Below are 22275 nucleotides of genomic sequence, written 5' to 3' on the forward strand. Positions count from 1 at the left end.
GAAACTCTTGGTTTCGGCTCAGGTCATGATCTCATGATTTGGTTCAGTCTTAGCACTGATATTGCAGAGCCTGCTTGGGATTCTCTCTCTTCTCTTTCTGCCTGAATGAATGAGTGAGTGAGCGAGTGAGTGAATGAATACATACATACATGCATACACACATACAAACAAACTGGTAACTACCCCTGTTTTGCTTCTAAAATTAACTAATGGCAGCCTTGTCCCACACCTATTTGCCCCCACAGTTAATGACATAATTTTATCAATGTAAGTATTTGTCCTCTAATTTACCTTCTTAAAACCTAGCATGTTTAGAAAGGTGTGTGTGTGTGTGTGTGTGTGTGTGTGTGTGTGTGTGTGTTGTTTTGTTTTTGAGAGAAATCACAAGTGAGCTCAGGGCAGTGAGAGAGATAGAGAATCCCACAAGTGGCAGAGAGAGGGAGAGAGAGAGAAAGAGAGAAGCGCGGCTCACCGGAAGTGAGGCACGTGCTCACCCAAAGCAGGGCTCAAGCTCACACGCTGTAGGACTTGAACTCACGAACCGTGAGATCATGACCTGAGCTGAAGTCAGAGGCTTAACAACTGAGCCACACAGACACCCATGGGTAGAAAGTTTTGACTTGCTCTTTACGTTGAATGATTGTCAAGTACTGTGTCCTTTACTGTAAAGGCAGTTGGAAGGCATTTGATACCTTTTCAGTCTAGAAATAACCTGATTAAGTATCCTTGCTTAAGTTGTGTGGGCTTTTTACCTCCACCACATTTATGATTTTGAGGATTTCATGTAGGGATACATTCAGCCTGTGATATTGGTGCCCTTGAGCAACTCCAAGGCATTTCATGCATCTCTCTCTTATCTCTGTTTCCTCTCTTGTCTCTTCCCTTTTTTCTGCAACTACCTTTCAATTCCTTTTCTTTTTTTCTTTTTCTCATCCTCCATTTCTCCTCCATTGGCATTTGGGAGCATTGTTTAATCCTACTGGCTGTGCCTTGGGTGTTTTCTTGACTAGACATACTCCATATAGAAAGATTATCATTCTCTTCTCCGAAATAACACAGAGACTAAGTGCAAGAAGCTCTTGTACCACAGGGACTTAAAGTGGTTCTTAAAATTTTTTTTTAATGTTTATTTATTTTTGAGAGACAGAGATGGGATGTGAGTGGGTTAGGGGCAGAGAGAGAGGGAGACACGGAATCCGAAGCAGGCTCCAGGCTCTGAGCAGTCAGCACAGAGCCCAATGTGGGGCTCGAACTCACGAGCTGTGAGGTCATGACCCAAGCCGAAGTCAGGTGCTCAACCGACTGAGCCACCCAGGCGCCCCCTAAAGTGGTTCTTAAATTTGATTTTTTCCTGAAAGCTAGCTATTTTGAATAACTAGATTTTTTTTCTTTTTTTAAGTTATTTTTTTTAATTACATTCAAGCTAGTTAACATATAGTGTAATAATAATTTCAGGAATAGAATTTAGTGATTCATCACTTACATATAACACCCAGTGCTCATCCCAACAGGTGTCCTTCTTAATGCCCCTCTCCCATTTAGCCCATCTCCCCACCCAAAACCCCTCCAGTAACCCTCTGTTTGTTCTCTGTATTTAAGAGTCTCTTATTGTTTGTCCCCCTCCCTGTTTTTATGTTATTTTTGCTTCCCTTCCCATATGTTCATCTGTTTTGTATCTGAAATTCCTCATATGAGTGAAGTCATATATTTGTCTTTTTGTGGCTGACTTATTTTGCTTAGCATAATACACTATAGTTCCATCCACATTGTTGCAAATGGCAAGATTTTATTCTTTTTGATTGCTGAGTAATATTCCATTATATATATACACACACACCACATCTTTATCCATTCATCAGTTGATGGACATTTGGGTTTTTTCCATACTTAGCCTATTGTCCATAGCACTGCTGTACACATTGGGGTGCATGTGCACCTTCAAATCAGCACTCCTGCATCCTTTGGATAAATACCTAGTAGTGTAATTGCTGGGTCATAGGGTAGTTCTATTTTTAATTTTTGAGGAACCTCCATACTGTTTTCCAGAGTGGCTGCACCAGTTTTGATTCCTACCAGCAGTGCAAAAGGGTTCCCCTTTCTCCACATCCTCGCCAACATCTGTTGTTGCCTGGGTTGTTAATTTTAGCCACTGAATGTGTAGATTTAAGGACCTGTATCAAGGCACAAGTCAGACTTTTCAGTTGTCATCTTATGATGTCATGACCAAAATAGATTATATTGTAAACTATATACAATAACATTTTATATTTTGTTATATAATACGAGCAAACTTTCTGTTTTAATTTTTTACTTCACTAATTTAGGTATGGATGGCAGAACAGAAAATATCATATGATAAGAAGAAACAAGAAGAATTAATGCAACAATATCTTAAAGAACAAGAATCATATGATAATAGGTAAGAAATTTCACTATGCTGGTGTTTTTAGAATGATCAGTTGCGTGAGAATGATCCTTTACTGAATCATATATTAAATTAGCTTTTTTGGGGCACCTGGGTGGCGCAGTCGGTTAAGCGTCCGACTTCAGCCAGGTCACGATCTCGCGGTCCGGGAGTTCGAGCCCCGCGTCAGGCTCTGGGCTGATGGCTCAGAGCCTGGAGCCTGTTTCCGATTCTGTGTCTCCCTCTCTCTCTGCCCCTCCCCTGTTCATGCTCTGTCTCTCTCTGTCCCAAAAATAAATAAACGTTGAAAAAATTTAAAAAAAAATAAATAAATAAATTAGCTTTTTTGAATTGAATACCCCAATGATAGGATTCTATTTCCTGTGAACCCTCTTTACTCTGATATCTGTACGTGGCCACTTTTTCCAACCTTACCAATAATTCACATAAAATATACATTGATGTGACTCCATATACAGCTTATGAGGAAGTCCCAACTTAGGTGAAGCTTGGAAGAACAATAAAAGTCTACACTTGAACTACTGACACCTCTTACAGAGATATTTCTTTAGTATACACTGAAATGAAAAGATGCATAGGACACCATCAAAAGTAAAGTGTCTCTACTTGACCTGGATATCATTGCTCTGTTAATGGCAGGATCATAACTAGAGTTGTTTGTTGGTTTATTCCAGCACAGTGCCTCCCGTTTAGCTCTTGTCATTTTGTGTTTATATTAGCAAGTCTAACTCTGAAGCCGGTTGCTCTTGGTTAATCAAACAGGTGAATAGTGATGTTTTAATTATATGGACCACACTATCTGCAGCTCAGTTCTGTTTTTCATCAAAATATAGAACATAAGTAAAGTACTACTAGACTATTACTTAATATTCTCTTTAAAATCTAATGTAGTGTCAGGCACCTGGGTAGCTCATTTGATTAAGATTCCGACTCTTGACTTTGGCCCAGGTCATGATCTCATGGTTAATGAGTTTGAACCCTGAGTGGGTTCTGCAGTGACAGTGCGGAGCCTGCTTGGGATTTATCCCTCTCTCTCCCCCCCGCCCCCTTGCTCTCTTGCTCTCTCTCTAAATAAAAATAAACTTTAAAAAAAATATATATATGTAGTGTATCAAGAGCAAAATTATAGAAATAAAACTTTTACTTCAATTAAATACTTTTCACAACAATTCTATTCAATCTGGTTAACTTTTATTGAGTACCTCCTTTTGTGCAAGACAATAAATAATAGGCCCCTTTGTTATAGGGGCCTGTAAAGTGGGATATGTAGTTTGTCTTTGCCCTCAGGAATTCTCTCGTAAGGGATACGTACATATAGTTCAAAGCTGAATATAATAACGATGTATTAAAAACACAAGTTTTAAAAACAATAGCATGCTAACATAGGACACAGTAATTCCATTTGGGATAACAAGGTAAGGCTTAATGAAAGAAGGGACATTTGAGCTGAACTATGAAGAATGTTAAGGATTTAGATCCATGGTTCTCATCTGAAGTCCATTATCCACCTCCCTCATCCCCCCTCCCCTGCCAGGGGACATGTGGCAATGTTTGGACACGTTTTTGATTGTCACAGCTCAGATGTTGGATGCTACCAGCATCTAGTGGGTGGAGACTAGGGATGCTGCAGAACAACCTACAATGTGCAGGACAGCCCCACACAGCGAAGAATGATCTGGTCCAAAAGGTCAGTAGCACCACTGTTGAGAAACCCTGATTTACATATAGTAAAAGCTTATTAAAGATCACAGTGGGAAAGTAGAGAGGTGTTCAGGGAAACAGCCTATAGTTGCGTTAGACTGATAAAGAGATAGTGGAGGTGAGTGGCTTTGCAGCAGATTATACTGTTTATTCTTTTTTTAAAAATTGTTTTTTAATGTTTATTTTTTGAGAGAGAGACAGAGCATGAGTAAGGGGAGGGATAGAGAGAGAGGGAGACACAGCACAGAGCCTGACATGGGGCTCGGACTCCAGGACTGCGAGATCATGACCTGAGCCCAAGTCGAATGCTTAACCAACCGAGCCACACAAGTGCCCCATACTGTTTATTCTTGATCTTAAAAAAAGTTACTTTACTCTCTTTGTAATTAAATACTTGAAGCCATGCAAATCATCTATTTTTCCTTGAACTTTTGTCCACTAATTTAGCATTTATTGGTGGATACTGCCTGCATTAGTTATTACCATGGTATTCTAATGGTGATTTTCTATTCCTCTCATTCCCTCTACATTTTAAAATTTGAATTCCTCTGGAAACAAGAATTTTCCCTTTCCCTATTTAGTTATTTATTTATTCATTTATTTCTATCAGTATGGACTCAGATATTTATTTAATGGGTTATAATCCAGGGGCACCTGGGTGTCTCAGTCGGTTAAGTGTCTGACTACAGCTCAGGTCACGATCTCACAGTTCATGGGTTCGAGCCCCGCTTTGGGCTCTGTGCTGACAGATCAGAACCTGGAGCCTGCTTCAGATTCTGTGTCTCCCTCTCTGTTCCTCCCCCACTTGCACTCTTACTCTCAAAAATAAATAAACATTAAAAAAAAATTTTAATGGGTTATAATCTAATACTATTGTTGTTAATTTTGTTGCTCAAATTGTTTCAGTTTTAGCCTTTGACTGCTCTACCAGCTTGGCTTGTATAACCATTGCAAACGCCCCAATCTTACTTTGTTTTATTTTTTAAAATTGTGTTGGCTTTCTAAAGTTTTTTTATTTTATTAATCATTTTGAGAGAGAGAGCATGCACTCACATGTGGGCACAAGCAGGGAAGGACAGAGAAAGAATCCCAAGCAGGCTCTGTGCTATTTAGCATGGGAGCCCCACGCAAGGCTCTATCTCACGAACCATGAGATCATGACCCGAGGTGAAATCAAGAATCAGTTGCTTAACCAACTAAAACACCCAGGCATCCCCCACCCCCAGCCTTTTTTAAAACTACTTCCTGGCACCATAAGATGGTCCAAATTTGTCTTTTATTTTTCCCTGCTCTAGCATTAGAATCAACCAAATTGATTGGACCTTGATTCCTTTTATTGGAAAAAGATATTTAGAAACCAGGTTCTGGACACTAGATGTGTTCACTGCTTCTCTGTTTGGTTATTCAAATGCACATTTATGAGTAATTGGTGATTTCCAAAGGGGTTTTTTTTTTCTTCATTCAGAAATGTCCTTGGTAGCCAATTTTGTTCTTTAGTAATCTAATTTTTCTCTTTTAAGTTTTTCCTGCTATAGAGATGTTTCTTAATGTTTATGAATATTGATTCCTACATACTCTTTTTAAAGATGACAGTAACATTTATTATTCTCATTGGATAAAAAAAATGTATTGGGATGTCAAAAAATCTATATCCATTCTGTATACAGTCAACAGCAATAAAAATAATAATAATTTTTATAGGTTTTTAATTGAAATTAAAATGTCAGTATCATAGCTTTACTTTTTATTTTATATACCTGTAGAGTTTTGCATGAAGTGGAAATTGGATCTTCCAGTTTTGATTTCATGTTATTTTTATGTCAGTATAAACAAAATGCTTTTTTGCAGGGGTAAAATATATATAACATTTTTTAAGTGTACAGTTCACAGCATTAATTACATTAACAGTGCTGTGTACATTTCCAGAATTTTTTCCATTACACCAAATAGAAACTCTATACCTATTTAACAGTAACTCCGTATTCCGCCTCCCTTCTGCCCTTGGTAACCACTATTTTACTTTCTAAAGTAAAAATGAATTTGCCTGTTACAGGCGCCTCATATAAGTGGAATCATGAAATATTTATCTCTTTGTGTGTGGCTTATTTCACTTAGCACAGTGTGTTCGAGATTGATCCATATTGTAGCATGTATCAGAACTTTTTTTTGTTTTATGGCTAAATAATGTTCCATTATATGTATACACCATATTTTGTTTTTCTCTCCACCTCTGGATGGACACTTGGGTTGCTTCTACCTTTTGGCTATTATGAGTTATGCTGCTATAAGCATTGGCATGCAAATATCTATCTGTTCAAGTCCCTACTTTCAGTTCCTCTAGGTATATACCTAGGAGTAGATTTGCTGGATCGTATAGTGATTCTGTATTTAGCTTTTGAAGAACCACCAAACTCTCTTCCATAGTGGCTGCACCATCTTACATTCCCGTCAGTAGTGTCCACGGATTCCATTTTCTCCACATCCTCGTCAATGTTTCTTATTTTCCTTTTTTAAAAAATTTTTATAAAGTTTATTTATATCTGAGAGAGAGAGAGAGCAGGGGAGAGGCAGAGAGAGAGGAAGAGAGAGAATCCCAAGCAAGCTTAGCACCCACCATCAGCACGGAGCCCGACGCGGGGCTCAAGCTCACAAACTGCAAGATCATGACGCGAGCCAAAACCAAGAGTCAAATGCTCAACCAACTGAGCCACCCAGGCACCCCATTTTCCTTTTTTTTTTTTTTTTTTAAATAATAGCCATTCTACTTAGTGTGAATTGGTATCTCATGGTCTTGATTTATACTTCTCTAATAACCAGATGTTGAGCTTTTCACATGCTTGATTTTAATTTTTAAAATATTGTTATTTGAAGATATGATTTGCACACTTGTTAAAAGGTATATCGTTTTAAGTATATATATTTACAGAGTCTTGGAGCCATCACCCTAATCTAATATCAGAACATTTTCATCATCCAAAAAGGAAATATTGTACCCATTAGCAGTTACTTCTCATTCCCACACCCTGTCCCTTCTACTTCTCCACCTTAAGCAGTCACTAATTTATATTGTGTCTCTATAGATTTGCCTATTCTGGACATCTCATATAAATGTGATCATACATATAAATGGTCTTTTGTGACTGGCTTCTTTCACTTAGTATAATGTTTTTGAAGTTCATCTATTTTGTAGTGTGTAGTTCATTTCTTTTTATTGCAAAATAATATTCCATTGTATGGATATAGATCCTGTCATCTTTTTGCTCTCTTCCTTTTTTTTTTTTTTTTTTTTTGGTAACAGTTCTTTATAAATTCCAATGGAAATAAGAGAAGAATTATAATTATGTAATCCTTTGTGATTGCCTTTTTCAAATATAAGAGGAAATTCTATTCACTCTTTAGCTTTCATCTTTATTATCAGTACTTTACTTGGATCTTATGAATCAAAACTTTAATTCATCCAGCCCTTCAATTTATTGCAGAGCTTTAAAAAAAAAAAAAATCATAGCGTTATCTCTCTAAACAGAACCTAAACTGAGAACTTTCAGTGTTAAAACAGAACTAAAAAGAAAATGATTTTTGAGGTGCCGCAGACATTGATTCCATCATAGTAATTAACCTGTTGTAGAATATCTCTAAACTATATTCTCTTCTTTGGCCTCATCAAAGAATGTGATTCTCCTATTGACTTTGACTTTTATTACAAGCATTAATTGGATTTGACTTTTAAAGAAATTCCAGAGAGACTCATTTTTCCAAAACTGTTTGATCCCTCACAATTAAGAAAAAATGTTGGCACTATTTAACTTAATTCCAAATTTGTGCTGGCATATAGGATTTCAAAGCTGTCATTATTTCCATAGCATTTCAAAGTTTAAGAAAAGCATGTGAGAGTGACCATGGCATTTTTCCCCTTTTCTTCTGGGAGGGCGAGGATCTCTCAGGTAACGAGAAAGTCTCAGAACTTAAAGCCAGTTACTAAAGGGGCAGCACTGTTTGAATTTCCATTCATGTATTTCAGATGTTATCTAATCAGTGAAATAAAGTTTTGGAACTTTCTCCCTAACAAAAATATTTTCTATTAATTCCTTTAGGGATTTTGGAGATGGGGAACAGTTATTCTGTAATTTTTTTCCTCCTACATAAAATTGTTAACTTTATTTCTTATTTAGGTTGCTTATGGGAGATGAGCGTGTAAAGAATGGCCTTAATTTCATGTATGAGGCCCCACCAGGAGCTAAAAAAGGTACTTGCCTCATTTGCTTTTTTTTTTCTTTTTAATGTCCTTGATGTGTTTGCAACTAAAGATAGAACTGCTATCACAGACATTTTTTAAAAGTTGCTCTTCATTTTTTAAAATGGCTGTTATTCTGTAAAGATAATTTTAAAATACTGTAATCAATACAATTGAATAAATACTAAAAATATTTGTCTAGTAATATTTCATGATGACTTTTTTTAAATGACTTGATCTTTGAAGAGGAAAAAAGTCAATATCAACAGAAGTGCGTTTCTTCTTTTATAATTTGTGTATATATCTTTAGTCCTTACTGATACAAATAGAAAGCATAATATTCTGTCAGTGAAAAATATAAAAGCTTAAAAATTAGGAATTAATGTGCTTATTACAGGCTGTCTCATTCAATATTGTATTTATCCTTTAGTGATTTGAATTTTATCATGTCAAAGAAGGAAAAAAAAGTCAAACCAATAAATTCTTACAAGTTACAATTAAGTGCTATGACATCATACTATAGTATAGTGTGGATAGCCAACTTGAATGTTGAAGTTTTTAACTTGACCTTTTTTTTTCACCCATATTTTGATATGCAATCAAGAAAACAAAGAGGTAAGGTACTATTTTCTGTGTTTAGATTTACTTGCAATAGATTGTAATTTAATGGAAAAGTTGAAAGACTTCCTAATGAATGTTTTTAGAAAGAAGAAACAGAAGGAGAGACTGAATACAAATTTGAATGGCAGAAAGGAGCTCCAAGGGAAAAGTAAGAACCAGTTTTCTTCTAAGATAAAATATATTATCACCAGCTTTATTTGATATCCCATCTTATGTTGCCTTCTCGTTCACTAGAGAAGGCAACTAACGTGAAAATGTATTTTATGTGATTTGTCTTATACAATCTATTTGATCATAGACTTTTTTTTTAAGTTTATTTATTTATTTTGAGAGAGAGAGAGAGAGCGTGCACCTGTGGGGGAGGGGCAGAGAGCAAAAGGGAGAGAGAGAGAATCCCAGGTGGGCTCCCCCATGATGCAGAGCTCAGATCCATGAACTGCGAGATCATGACCTGAGCCACAGTCAGACGCTTAACTGACTGAGCCACCTAGGTGCCCCTTGATCATAGACTTTAATTTAAATAGTTTTTCATTTTTTTAATCACAAATCATCAAACTGGACACTTAATATGAAGTGATGTCTGGAAATACTAAGTAGATTTCATAGTTCTGTGTTATACATTTTATGTTTTTAGAACTAGGAAACTATTTTCAGAATAACTGCTGTTTATTAAATTGTTCTTAATATTGTGTTTGTACATTTTCTCTACTTAATAGATATGCCAAAGATGACATGAACATCAGAGATCAGCCCTTTGGTATTCAGGCAAGTGACCCATATTTTACTCTATAAGAATAATTTCTACTTAATAAATACTTCTTTATTGTTGTCCAAAAGGTATTTAAGCTGAGAAAGGGCTCTGTTGTTTTGATTTATATCAGACAGTAAAAGGACTTAGAGGAGAAAACATTAAGTGTAGTAGGTTGATAAAAGATAGGAATCAGGAATTTCATGTCTATGTAGATTCCCTGTATGTATGTCTATTAAATTTGATTTTCTCCTGTTTAAAAAAAAAAAAGGTAGGGGGGCGCCTGGGTGGCGCAGTCAGTTAAGCGTCCGACTTCAGCCAGGTCACGGTCTCGCGGTCTGTGAGTTCGAGCCCCGCGTCGGGCTCTGGGCTGATGGCTCAGAGCCTGGAGCCTGTTTCCGATTCTGTGTCTCCCTCTCTCTCTGCCCCTCCCCCGTTCATGCTCTGTCTCTCTCTGTCCCAAAAATAAATAAACGTTGAAAAAAAAAAAAAAAAAGGTAGGAATCAAAGTTTTGTACTGAGGGTTGTAATGATAAGGGTCTCTTCAGTTTTCAGGAATTTAGAGAATTAGCTCAAGATCAAGAAAAGGTGTAAAACTATTTTTTTAGAACCGATAGTATCACCAGAGGGCCACATTCTTGTTAGAAAAAACATTTTTTGGAGTCCTGCCTTCCTTATTCATTTACATATTGTCTGTGGCTGCTTTCCTGCTACATTGGCAGAGTTGAGTAATTGCAACAGATACCTCTGGCCCATAAAGACTTACATACTTAATATCTGGTCCTTCACAGAAGAAGTTTGCCAAACCCTGGTTAGGAAACTGAAACTTTAAAGATTAACTAATTTATTTATTTTTTAAATATTTATTTATTTTTTAGAGACAGAGGGAGATAGAGCGTGAGTGGGGGGGGGGGGGTCAGAGAGAGAGGGAGACACAGAATCCGAAGCAGGCTCCAGGCTCTGAGCTGTCAGCACAGAGCCCGATGTGGGGTTTGAACCCATGGACCATGAGATCGTGACCTGAGCCGAAGTCGGACACTTAACCAACCGAGCTACCCAGGTGCCCCAAAGATTAACCTTTTTAAATTAGAGAATTTAAGCCATGACGTAATTCCTTTTTGATATTTTACCATTTCTCTTTGGATCACATTGTTTTGTTACCACCAAGTAACAGTCAAAAAGAGATAGTATTCAGTTTAGCTTTTAGGCAGAATTTACAAAAGGTTTTAGTATTTATGTTAAATTACCAAAATAGTTACGGAATCTCTTTCCCTGGAAATCTTTTAAAAATGAAAAGTAATTTACCTTAACCTCTGCCAAGGAGTAGGGATTTGAACATTGCTTAGAGTCTCAGTATTTTAATAACTAAAATAATGTTCACTGTTTCTCAGGTTCGAAATGTGAGGTGCATTAAATGTCACAAATGGGGTCATGTCAACACAGATCGAGAATGTCCTTTGTTTGGTCTTTCTGGAATAAATGCAAGTTCAGTTCCCACTGATGGCTCAGGTATGCACTAGAGATGATTTATTTGTTTTATAATTTGTATCAAGGACAAACAGCATTTTTCTTTAATACTTCTGGATATTGTTTTCCTTTGGTTGGTTGGTTGGTTTGTTTGTTTTGACAAAGATATGTACCCAAAATATGATGGTCAGTGGGAAGCTCATATATTTTAAATTTTATTTATTTATTTATTTTTTTAATTTTTTTTTAACGTTTATTTATTTTTGAGACAGAGAGAGACAGAGCATGAATGGGGGAGGGTCAGAGAGAGAGGAAGACACAGAATCTGAAACAGGCTCCAGGCTCTGAGCAGTCAGCACAGAGCCTGACGCGGGGCTTGAACTCACGGACCGCGAGATCATGACCTGAGCCGAAGTCGGACGCTTAACCGACTGAGCCACCCAGGTGCCCCTAAATTTTAAATGCTATGTGTTAGAATTTAATTTAATTTTTCTAGCCAAGGGCCCTACAAACTTGATATTAAAGGTAAAATACTGGGGCAGGGGTACCTGGATGGCTCAGTCACTTGAGCATCAACTTTGGCTCAGGTCATGATCTCATGGTTGGTGAGTTCAAGGCCTAAGTCCGGCTCTCTGCTATCAGCACAGAGCCTGCTTTGGATCCTCTCCCTCTCTCTCTGCACCTTCCCCTCTTGTGCTCTCTCTCTCTCAAAAATAGAATAAACATTATTTTAAAAAAAAGGTATTAAGCATAGTTCATCAGGTTAGTAACCTAAAAATAGAAGGAAGAAATGGTTCTTTCTCATATTCATGTTCCCCTGAATTGTAAATGTAGGCTGATGAAAAGACTCCGCAATTGCCTCATTTAGTTCACAGATAAAATCAAAACTGAATTTTAAAAGATGTTAAATATCAGGGATGCCTGGGTGGCTCAGTTGGTTAAGTACCCAACTTCAGCTCAGGTCATGATCTCACAGTGTGTGGGTTCGAGCCCCTCATCAGGCTCTGCACAAACAGTGTGGAGCCCGCTTGGCATTCTCTCTCTCTCTCTCTCTCTCTCTCTCCCTCTCTCTCTGCCCTTCCCCCACTTGTACTCTCTGTCTCTCTCAAAACAAATGAAGTTAAAAAAAAAAAGAGGGGTGCCTGGGTGGCTCAGTCAGTTAGGCGTTCAACTCTTGGTTTTGGCTCAGGTCATGATCTCATGGCTGGTTTTGTGTGTCTGTGCTGACAGTGCAGAGCCTGCTTGGGATTCCCTCTCTCCCTTTCTGCCCCTCCCCAGCTTGCTGTCTCTCTCTCAAAATAAATAAACTTAAAAATTAAAAAAAAAAAATCATTGTCAAGTTTGACACTGTTTCTCTCTCTCTGTCTCTCTCTCTCTTTTTTTTTTTTTTAGAGAGGGAAAGAGAGTACAAGCTGGGAAAGGGGCAGAGGGAGAGAGACAGAGGGATGCGGGGGAATCTTCAGTAGGCTCCATGCTCAGCATAGAGCCCAATGCAGGGCTCAATCCCATGACCCTGGGATCATGACCTGAGGCAAAATCAAGAATGGGACACTCAACCCACTGAGCCACCCAGGAGCCCCCTGACACTGTTTCTTTAATGGTGTTATGGATGTTAGAATGGGGAGAAGAAGTACACAGATAAAAATATTAAAATTGATTTTTTTTTAATCCTTACTCCTCTAAAAAAGATTAAGAAACCACATTTTAAGTAGAGGGAAACTATTTGCTCAGTGGTGAGAGAATGTTGGTACAGACCTTGGTTTGGCAATCTCTGACGAAAGAATGTTCCACTGATGACACAGTGCAGGTACTCTTAAAATCCACATACTGATGTTTCTTCCTCACCTGCCCCCACTCAAATGGTGAAAGGAGAGCCCCCAAAATAAATAAACCCCTAAAGAACATGGGAGTACACTAGATCATATATGAGGAACCCATTGGCTTAAATATTTCTGACTATTAATTTTAGTAGTAATAGAAACCTGATGTTTATATCTGAAAGGTATATATGTTTTCTGGAAGGGGTTGCATCTTGCTCACTTTTCCTTCACTCCAGCCTTGTGGTGCCCTTACAACTGCATGACTTCCGTATCGGCTGGTGGCAGGCAGTGGTAGTAGCTGTCTTTGTTCCCCAGCCTGTCTTACTTTGATCCTGCTTCTGAGAGAATGAGGATAGATTCCAGACTTAGCTTTTTATTTAGTAATCAACAGACTTGCTTTGATTCTTTTTTTTTTTTTAACTTTTTTTTGAGAGAGAGAGTGTGTGAGTGGAAGAGGGGTGGGGGGGAGAGAGAATCTTAAGCAGGTTCCACATCCAGCTCAGAGCTGGACGTGGGGCTCGATCTCACGACTTTGAGATCATGACCTGAGCTGAAATCAAGGGTTGGACGCTTAACCAACTGAACCACCCATGCACCCCTCGATTCTTTTTTTTTTTGTTTTTTAAAGATTTATTTATTGAAGTAATCTCTACACCCAACATGGGGCTCAAACTCCCAATCCCAAGATCAAGAGTCACATGCTACCAGCTGAGCCAGCCAGGCACCCCTACTTTATCTTGATTCTATATGTTATTTAAAAAATTTTTTTTGTTTATTTATTTTTGAGAGAGAGAGACAGAGTGGAAGTGGTGGAGGGGCAGAGAGAGAGAGAGAGAGAGAGAGAGAGAGACACAGAATCTGAAGCAGGCTCCAGGCTCTGAGCTGTCAGCACAGAGCCTGATGTGGAGCTCAAACCCACAAAACTGAGACCATGACCTGAGCTGAAGTCGGACACTCAACCGACTGAGCCACCCAGGTGCCCCTGTCTTGATTCTATATTAGAAAGTCTATAACAACCGGAAGAACTTGTGCTATTTACTTAATCTATTTTTAAAAGTATTGGAAACAGTGAACTCACATATAATGAAGCTGGTTATTAGCTCATCTCCAGCCATGCATTTATATTCATAAACCTTGAAGTAATCATTCATTTTATACAAAATTTTTGCACCCCATTTGTGGTACAGTTGTACTGTAGTACTATTCTGCAATCAAATGAACTTTTTCAAAATAAAGTGAACAAAGTAAAAAAAATACTCTTATTTTTTGGTTCCTAACAAGTTTTAATATATATGTAACCCAACTTGTGATGTCTGCAAATTAGTGATTCTTTATCTGTGTCTAAATGAATTGAGCAGTGGAGTGGTAGAGGGTAGAAAGTATTAACTTTATTGAAATACTATAGTTAACATTCCTAGTATATAAAATGTCCTTTCAAGTCAATATGGTAAAGACGAACATACAAACGCAAAGGAGCAAAGGACAAAAGGAGGAATCCAAATGGCCATTAAACCTATGAGGACATTTTCAACAGCATTAGTAACCAAAGAAATGAAAACTAAAATAATATATTATCTTTTTTTACCTATTAAATTGGGCAAAGATTTAAAAGAATACATCTGGTGTTGGAGCAAGTGTGGTAAAATGAATTTTAATCCACTGTTGATAAATTGGAACACCATTTTTAAAGTCATTTGACCATAGGTATCAAAAGACTTAAAAACATGCATATCCTTTTACCTAGAAATTCAGCTTCCAAGAATTCATAATAAGAAAGTGGGGGTGCCTGGATGGTTCAGTCAGTTAAGTGTCCAGCTGAGGTCATGATCTCATGGTCCGTGGGTTCAAGTCCCGTGTCAGGCTCTGTGCTGACAGCTCAGAGCCTGGAGCCTGCTTCGGATTCTGTGTCTCCCTTGCTCTCTGCCCCTCGAGCTCTGCTTCTCTCTCTCAAAAATAAATAAACATTAAAAAAATTGTTTTTATAATAAAGTGATAAGGTAGATGCTCAAAGGTTTATGGTACTGAAATATCAGGAACAAACCTGAATGTCCATCCATAAGAGCTTGGTAAAATAAACTCACTCATTTATTCAGCAATCATTTATGGAGCACTTACTCTGTGCCAGGCATTTTTCTAGGGTCTGGAATACAATAATATCAAGACAGGAAATGTCTTTACTTTCATTACATTGAAATGACACAAAATAAACTGGTAAGAAAATACTGGGTATTTATAAGTTCTGTGATGAAAATTAAATTGGATACTGTGATGAGAGGTAAATGGTGAGTAATTTTGTATTAAGCAGTCAGGAATGGCCCCCTCTGAGGAACTGATGTTAAACTGAGACTTAAATGACAGGAAAGGTACAACCATGTAAAATCTGGGAGAAGAGCAGTTGGCATCGTACAAGGAATAGCCTTTTTTTTTTTCTAAGTTTATTTATTTTGAGAGAGAAAGAGCATGTATGTGCACACAGCAGGTGCAGAGAGAGAGAATCATAAGCAGGCTCTGTGCTGTGAGTGCAGAGCTCAGTTCAGGGCTCAGACTCACAAACTGTGAGATCATGACCTGAGCCAAAATCCAGAGTCTGGATGCTTAACTGACTGAGCAACCCAGGTGCCCCCAGAAGGAACAGGCTTCTAGAATTGGGAGCCATAGATTCTGAGAGGCAGTATGCATAGTGGTTAAGAGCACAGACTGTGGGACTGTGGGGCCTCCTAGATGCCTGATTTGGAACATCTGCTCTGCTACTTAGTAGGCCTGTATTTTCAAGCAAGCTACTTAACTGCTGTGTGTCTGCTAATGTCTATGAAATAGATATTCTCGCACCTACCTCAAAAGGTGGTCATGAGAGCTAAACAAGTTAATGTGGAGTGCTTGCAATAGTGCCTGGCATATAATAAGCATTTCTTTTTTAAAATAAATTATGGTACATCCCCCCCAAATGGAATACTATATAGTCATAAGATATAAACAGGTGAATAGAGCTGTATGTCTATGTTGACATATAAGGATATACTAAGGTATATCAAGTAAAAACAGTTAAGAAGCAATATTGTTTAAAAGTATGTAGGAAAAAAAAAAGTATGTAAGGTTAAAAGATAAAACAACCAGGGTGCATGGGTGGCTCAGTTGAGTGTCTGACTTTGGCTCAGGTCAGGATCTCATGGTTCGTAGGATCGACCCCTGCATTGGGCTCTGCTGACAGTGTGGAGCCTGTTTGGGATTCTCTCTCTCTCCCCTTCCCCTGCTTGCTTGCTCTCTTTCTCTCAAAATAAACAAACTTTTTAAAAAAAGTTAAAATGACCTTTTTGAATCAAGTTATTTTTGAAATCTGTCAAATTTTATTTATTTTTTTTAGTTTATCTATTTATTTTGAGAGAGAGAGAGAGAGCATGCCCAAACAGGGGAGAGGCAGAGAGAGGGAGGGAGAGAGAGAATCCCAAGCAGCCTCCTTGTTGTCAGTGCAGAGCCTGATGTAGGGCTCAGTCCCACGAACTGTGAGATCATGACCTCAGCCAAAATTAAGAGTTGGATGTTCAGCCAACTGAGCCACCCAGGCACCCCAAATCTATGAGATTTTAAATTTTTTTCAGTGTTTGTTTATTTTTGAGAGAGAGAGAGAGAGAAAGAAAACACAAGCGGGGGAGGGGCAGAGAGAGAGAATCCAAAGCAGGCTCCAGGCTCTGAGCTGTCAGCACAGAGCCCGATACGGGGCTCAAACTCACGAGCTGTGAGATCATGACCTGAGCCGAAGTCGGAGGCCCAAACAACTGAGCCACCCAGGCGCCCCATAAATCTGTAAGATTTTAGAAGCTCTGCCTTTGATAGTGAAAGAATGGCGCACTGATTAAGTGCCCTATATGAAAATTAATTCTTAGAACTACTAAATTTCTTTTTTACTTTATGAGATAATTTTATTTGGCACTATGTATTTGACATCCCACATATCAGCCTTAAGTTTTATTTTTTGAACTTCTCTGTTCCAGCCTCATCAAAGATAAGGGTTCTACTCCTAGTTTACAATCTAATCATTGTATAAGAATCTATTTAATAGAGAGTAACTGAGTGTTAATAGGGGAGACAGGACTACAGTGACCTTTGAGGAATTATTAAGATTGAAACAGTTAGAAAGATGGGCCAGAAAGAAAGACCAGAAGAAAAACAAGCATAGAAGATTTATCTTGGATGACCATGAATGAACAGAACCAGATTTGAATGACTCAACAAGTTTTGCCATTGGACACTGCAGCCATCTTTTCCCAAACTTGCCTGATGTAAAGGATCACTTGAGTATTTTGTTAAAGGTATTGGTTCCCAAGGCCCTATTGAATCAGAGTACTGAGAGGATTCTGAGACTCTCACCGTAGAAGATGGTGATGATCTGAAAGTTTGGGAAAACAGGTTTAGGCAAAAATGATGCCATAGAATATTCTGGGTAGGTATGGTGTAGTGTGTGTGTGTGTGTGTGTGTGTGTTTGGAAAGGGAAAAGTACAGAGAAGGAAAAATGATAATGTGCTAAAAGAGCTTTTTTTTTTTTTAAGGGAAATATTCATTTCAGTATCATTTCTAATTTTTTCCTGTTGTAAACTAAATATCCAGTCCTAGAGGAATTGCCAAATTAATTGTTGATATATTTAGTGAATTAAGGATTACTAATTGAATCTACATTATGATTCTGGTAATATAAAGCTACATGCATATACATTAGGACTGGAAGGAAACATGGAAGACTGAAATAGCTAATAATTTGGTGAAATTACATGTGACTGTCTGTACTTTTATATTAAAATGTGTGATTAAAATTGGAAAAGAAACTGGGGCACCTGGGTGGCTCAATCGGTTGAGCGTCTGACTTTTGATTTTGGCTCAAGTCATGATCCCCGGGTCGTCGGGCTCTGCACTGTCAATGGGGAGCCTGCTTGGGATTCTCTCTCTCTCTTCCTCTGCTCCTCTTCCTTGCTCGCGCTCTTTCTTTCTCTCTCTAAAATAAAAAACTTTTTTAAAAATGGGAAAGAAACAAGATTTGGCTTTTCAAACGTTGAATATCTCTTGTATTCTTGAGAAGGTTGATGTTTCCCTTTGTTCTCCTGTATTAAATTTATTTTCAGAATAGTTGGAACAGCTGAAGAAAGGAAAGAGTTACTGGTGTGTCGTAAAAAGCATATTCATGATGAGAAATAACTAGCAGACTGAATTAATTCTTTGCCTCTTTATAGAAAAAGGCATTAGGAAAATTTCCATTTCCAATTTTTCCTTTAAAACTGACAAATATAAGTGTGAGAACAAATACTGGTAAATACACAGGATATTTTTAATTTCTTAAATCCTGTATCTTACTCATCTGAGAATATCTCAACACACTGAACTCTATGATAAAATTATGGTAAAAATAGATCAGTAACTTTCACCATCTGTGATACCACAGAAGATGATGAAAGTTACTGATCTATTTCTGATGCACTGTCAAGGTTGAGAACCATCAGCTTCAGCTGTATGTAAGAACAATTGATATGATATGAAGATCTCTTAATGATATGGATGTTGTTTACAACATTTGGTCAAATTAAAAATGCAAATTGTAAAACAAAGTGGCTACATGGATTCCATTCATGTTTCTCTTGCTGTCTTTAGGTAGACATATAGACAGAAGATACTTGTAGAAAAATGACTGGCAGGAGATAGACGAATATATTAACAGTGGTTATACATTTATAGTTTTTAAGTGAGTATTAGAAGAATTAAAAATTTTGTACATAAAAGTAAATTATTTAAAATTTTATTGCTCAGTTAATACGTTTGAAGTTTGACCTGCATTTAGCAGTGCCACTTAACTAACACTAATAGAAACTCTTAAAGGATTCTCAGAAACAAAATAAAAAACTCTAATATATCAAATAGGAAAGCAAATAATAATGATGTTGTATTCTGAATTTGAATGCAGTGAAAAATAAACTGGCCAATTTCCTAATCCACTTGCTGATTCAAGCTAAAAAATCTTTTCATTTTAAAAAATCACCTATTGAATAATGTCTCACCAGTGAACAGAGATTATTTTTGCAATAATGCAATTTCAGTGGATGTGGTTATCATGGGATAATCACACCCCTGGGGTACAGCCTTGTGCCTGTAATCTTCCAGGAGTGTAATTATTTCATGATAACCGCACCCCCCGGCGTTGCATTATTTCTATTATGAAATTCTAAGTTTAGTATATAAAGTAACTTACTTTGATCACTGGTAACTGCAAGGTGCTGTTAGAATGTTCCAGCTGTGAGGTTTACAGAGACCAGCCATAAGATTTACTTCTCCTTTACAAAGTTAAATTAGGCAATCAAAATGCTTCTTTTGGCTAAGCTGGTTTAGAATATCTTTTCTACCGATAAGATCATCTTAACTTTGTAAGTTTCCATGCACTCTGAAGTACATCAGAATTATATGTAAAACTTTCAAGCTTCAGTGGTGACTAAATGTTTATAAAGTATTTTTATATTACATTATAATTAGATGTACTGCCCACCTGCCTTCATGTGTACTCTTTGGCCCTTGTTCTTATCATTGACTCTTACCATCTGTCTCTTACATATTTAGTGTATACTGATATTAAACATCAATTTTTTTTTAATCCACAAGGTGGGTTTTCAACAAAGCAAGTGGGGTGTTTTTGGTTTTGTTTTTGTTTGTTGCTTTCTTTTTTTTTTTTTTTAATTTTTTTTTTCAACGTTTATTTATTTTTGGGACAGAGAGAGACAGAGCATGAATGGGGGAGGGGCAGAGAGAGAGGGAGACACAGAACCGGAAACAGGCTCCAGGCTCTGAGCCATCAGCCCAGAGCCCGACGCGGGGCTCGAACTCACGGACCGCGAGATCGTGACCTGGCTGAAGTCGGACGCTTAACCGACTGCGCCACCCAGGCGCCCCTGTTTGTTGCTTTCTTAATAGATTTAATAGTTACATGTATCTGTATGCCTTTTACTTAATCATTTTGTTTCATTTCTTGTTTGTGCTTTTTCTTAATAGACTTTATTTTTGAGAGTTTTAGGTTGAGAGCAAATTTGAGAGGAAAGTACAAAGTTTTCCCATAACAACCGACCCCCACAAATGCACAGCCTCTCCTATTATCAACATTCTCTACAAGAGTTGCACATTTGTTATAATTGATCAACCTACACTGACACATCATTATCTCCCAGAATCCATTGTTTACATTATGGCTAACTCAGCATTGTACTTTTTCTGTAGGTTTGAACAAATGTATGATATGTATCCATATTATAGTATCATACAGAGTAGTTTCACTGCCCCAGAAATACTCTGTGCTCTCTCCTCTGTTCATACCTCCCTTCCCTCTAGCCTCTGACAACCACTGACCTTTTTACTATCTCCCTAGTTTTACCTTTTCCTGAAGATCATGTAGTTGGAATCTTACAGTATGTAGCCTTTTCAGATCGGCTTCTTTCAGTTAGTAATATGCATTGTAGGTTCCTCCATGTCTTCTCATGACTCATTTAATAGTTCATTTCCATGTAGTGCTAAATAGTATTCCATTGTCTGGATGTACCACAGTTTATTGATCCATTTATACTGATGGACATCTCGGTTGCTTCCAAGTTTGGGCAGTTAGGAATAAAGCTGCTGTAAACATCTATGTGCTGATTTTTTGTGTGGTCATAAGTTTTCAACTCCTTTGGGTAAATACCAAGGAGTGTATGGGTAAATACACTTGGGAAATACCAAGAGAGTGTGGTAAGAGTATATTTAGTTTTATAAGTAACTGACAAACTCTTCTAAAGTAGCTGTACCATTTTACATGCCCATCAGCAATGAACAAAAGTTCCTGTTATCCATATCCTCGCCAGCATTTGGCATTGTCAGTGTCGTGACAATGTCTTTGTATATTTTGGTCCTTTACTAGATGTGTCTTTTGCAAATACTTTTTCCCAATCTGTTGCTTGCCTTTTCTTTCTTTCTTTCTTTCTTTCTTTCTTTCTTTCTTTCTTTCTATCAAATGTTTTATTTATTTTTGAAGGAGAGAGAGACAGAATGTGAGTGGGGAGGGGCAGAGAGAAAGGGAGACACAGAATCCGAAGCAGGTTCCAGGCTCTGAGCTGTCAGCACAGAGCCCGACGTGGGGCTAGAACCTACGAATCGCAGAATCATGAGCTGAGCTGAAGTCAGATACGTAACCGAATAGCCACCCAGGCGCCCCTTCTTTTTCTTGATCAAGTATTTTTTCAGCAGCTTTATTGAGTTAACATTTGCATACCATACAGATCACCCCTTTAAAGTGTACAAGTCAATGGCTTTGAATTTGCATATTCACAAAAGTTGTACATCCATCACCACAGTTAGGTTGAAAACATTTTCATTACCCCAAAGGGACCCCTCAGCCCCTTACCCTCCAGCTCCTAGTCCCCCCAAGCCCTAGGCAGCCACTACTCCACTTTCTACTTTTTTTGTAGATTGCCTATTTTTGACATTTCGTATAAATGAAGTCCTACAAAATGTAGTAAAGAAGGTAGATTTAACATCATTTTGTTTGCGTTTAAATTTCACACTTAGAGGCACCTAGGTGGCTCAGTTGGTTAAGTGTCTGACTCTTGATTTCAGGTCATGAGTCTCACAGTCATGATGAGTCTCAGGTCATGATCTCACAGTCGTGAGATTGAGCTGTGCTTGCACTCGCATGCTCTCCCTCAAAAATAAGTAAACAAACTAATTAATTAGTTAATTTAATACTTAAAGAATTACAATTGCCTTTCTCCCCCCCACCCCAAACACTTAACGTCTAGTGTCCTCTTCCCACGGAGTCTAGGCATGTCACCTCCTTACACATCAATTATACACAAAGTATTGTTAACCAGGGAAACTCACCTAAGCCAGAGTTTTTATTAGGGTTTAATTATATGGTCATGATTGATCGACTCATTGACCATATAGTTGAACTCCTCTCTAGTTCCTCTCCCTTCTCCAGAGGTCAAGCTAATATCAGAGCCCCAACCCTCTACTCACATGGTTCGTCCTTCTGGTGTGGCCAGCCCATCCTGACTCATCTCCTTAGCATAACCTGTCTACGTCACCTCAATAATGTAAACTATCAGATCCCATTGTAAATAACAGACACTCCTATCACTCAAGAAATTTCAAGGATATAGAGGCTCCTTCCCAGGAACTGGGGACAAAGTACAGCCAAGTTCTTTACTACACAGCAGTTGTATTTTTTTTTTCATTTAGTTCAAAATATTTTAAAATTTCTGTTGA

The 22275-nt window shown here is 37.8% G+C and overlaps 1 protein-coding gene across 1 annotated transcript in view; it reads left to right on the top strand.

Moving 5' to 3' along the window:
- The window catches only part of CIR1 (corepressor interacting with RBPJ, CIR1), a 44576-nt gene that overhangs the window by 3997 nt on the left and 18304 nt on the right, over positions 1-22275 (top strand). The window contains exons 2-7 of the mRNA XM_047083382.1: positions 2325-2419; positions 8296-8369; positions 8962-8972; positions 9062-9126; positions 9695-9743; positions 11118-11235. Coding sequence (XP_046939338.1) covers positions 2325-2419; positions 8296-8369; positions 8962-8972; positions 9062-9126; positions 9695-9743; positions 11118-11235 — 412 coding nt within the window. The remainder of the gene's footprint in view (positions 1-2324; positions 2420-8295; positions 8370-8961; positions 8973-9061; positions 9127-9694; positions 9744-11117; positions 11236-22275) is intronic.

Source organism: Lynx rufus, unplaced genomic scaffold, assembly GCF_022079265.1.
Source record: "Lynx rufus isolate CCGP_SWC_20201006 ecotype Redwood Valley unplaced genomic scaffold, mLynRuf1.p SCAF_2, whole genome shotgun sequence".
Lineage (NCBI taxonomy): Eukaryota > Metazoa > Chordata > Mammalia > Carnivora > Felidae > Lynx > Lynx rufus.